Source organism: Seriola lalandi, unplaced genomic scaffold, assembly GCF_002814215.2.
Source record: "Seriola lalandi dorsalis isolate HSWRI2012SDOR001 ecotype SW California unplaced genomic scaffold, Sedor1 jcf7180002054268, whole genome shotgun sequence".
Taxonomy (NCBI): domain Eukaryota; kingdom Metazoa; phylum Chordata; class Actinopteri; order Carangiformes; family Carangidae; genus Seriola; species Seriola lalandi.
In genome coordinates this window covers 88,017-89,429 of record NW_019524821.1, presented here as the reverse complement: position 1 = coordinate 89,429, position 1,413 = coordinate 88,017, and the positions used below count along the sequence as shown (strand labels likewise).

Below are 1,413 nucleotides of genomic sequence, written 5' to 3'. Positions count from 1 at the left end.
CACCTTCGCGGCCCACCAGAGGGCCGGGGCCCACGGGTTGGGAACCAGTGTGTTAGAGAACTACTGGAAGTTAAGCAGGTATTTTAAAGCAGCACAAACCAAATGATCTATTGGACCTCACTCTTCTGTCTCATGTTCTTGTGTGTGATCAGTGGTGAGGAGCAGAACCAGAGGGTGAGGGACACAGAGTTAGTGGAGAGTATAATGCAGTGATGATGATGATGATGATGATGATGAGGATGAAGATGAAGATGAAGACACAGATACACTCACAGCGATGCTGTGGCTGAAGCCAGAGCCTGGCTGGGGGCTGGTGGCGCTGATGTAGTTGCCCACACCAGAGTCCTGACTGGCGGTTCCATAGAGGTCCGCTACGGGACCGGGACTGTTGGCCCCGGGAAAAGCTCCGGGCCGAGCTGGGTTGGTTCCTGTGGAGGGAGGGGCAGAGGAGAAGGAGGATGAGACACACAGAGGTGACGGTGTATTTGAGATATAAACGTCCTGACAGGTTAACGTGTGAAACGCTGCAGAGGAGGATCCTTCAGTTCACCTGTCAACCAGGTTCTCTTCAGTCAGGAGCTCAGGTGTTTCTCATTTACATAAAAAGATGTATTACTGTGGATTTTACCAACCTGGTCCCCGTCAAACTACATTCATCCTCAACTATTTTAGTCATTTATGGTGATTCACACTCTCACTGAAGGTGTAGGGCTTTCACACTGGAAAACAAGGGGTTAGGAAGGAGGGTCATCGTCCAGGTGTTAGAAATAAAGTTGCTCAAAATAGAAAAAGTTTAGTGTAAATTCAGTCAGACTCTTTTCCTGAGTCCTTGAATTCTCCTTCTCATCTTTCCTTGACCTCATGACGTTTTCCATCGAGGTCGAGGAGAAGAGGTTAGATAGGAGATTCTTTTGACTTCTCGAAAGTCAAAGGTCAAAGGTCACAGTGATGGATTTTGGCCTTGTGAACACAATATCTCAATAACGCCTCGACAGAACTTCTTCAAACTTTACAAACATTCACTTGGACTCAAGGACGAACTGTCAAAGGTCAAAGGTCAAGATCAGTGTGACCTCGGAAAACACTTTTCAGCCATTACTCAAGACCTCACACAGAAATTATGACAAAATCTCACACAGATGATTCATATTATATATGACTCTGATAAACAGGATGTAACCTGGAACTAGTCTGAGAGGCGGAGGGATACGACCAGAGGAGGTGATTCTAGTTGTTTGTGTAATAATGGACTGTGAAAGTGCTGGTTCAGGTTATCAGACGTGGGGTTGTTCAGTCAGAGTGTTTCCTGCTGTAGACTCAGTTTAGAGCAGCAGGAGGACCGCTACACTAGCAGAGTGATGAGCTGCTGTGGGCGGGGCCAGCAGAAAAAAAAAGTTTTAGACACACCCCCCC

General features: G+C 47.1%; 1 protein-coding gene across 1 annotated transcript in view; it reads right to left on the bottom strand.

Moving 5' to 3' along the window:
• LOC111654308 (RNA-binding protein Musashi homolog 2-like) overlaps positions 1–1,413 on the bottom strand; it is a 70,455-nt gene that overhangs the window by 5,855 nt on the left and 63,187 nt on the right. The window contains exon 8 of the mRNA XM_023405267.2: positions 274–428. Within this exon, the coding sequence (XP_023261035.1) occupies positions 274–428 (155 nt within the window). The remainder of the gene's footprint in view (positions 1–273; positions 429–1,413) is intronic.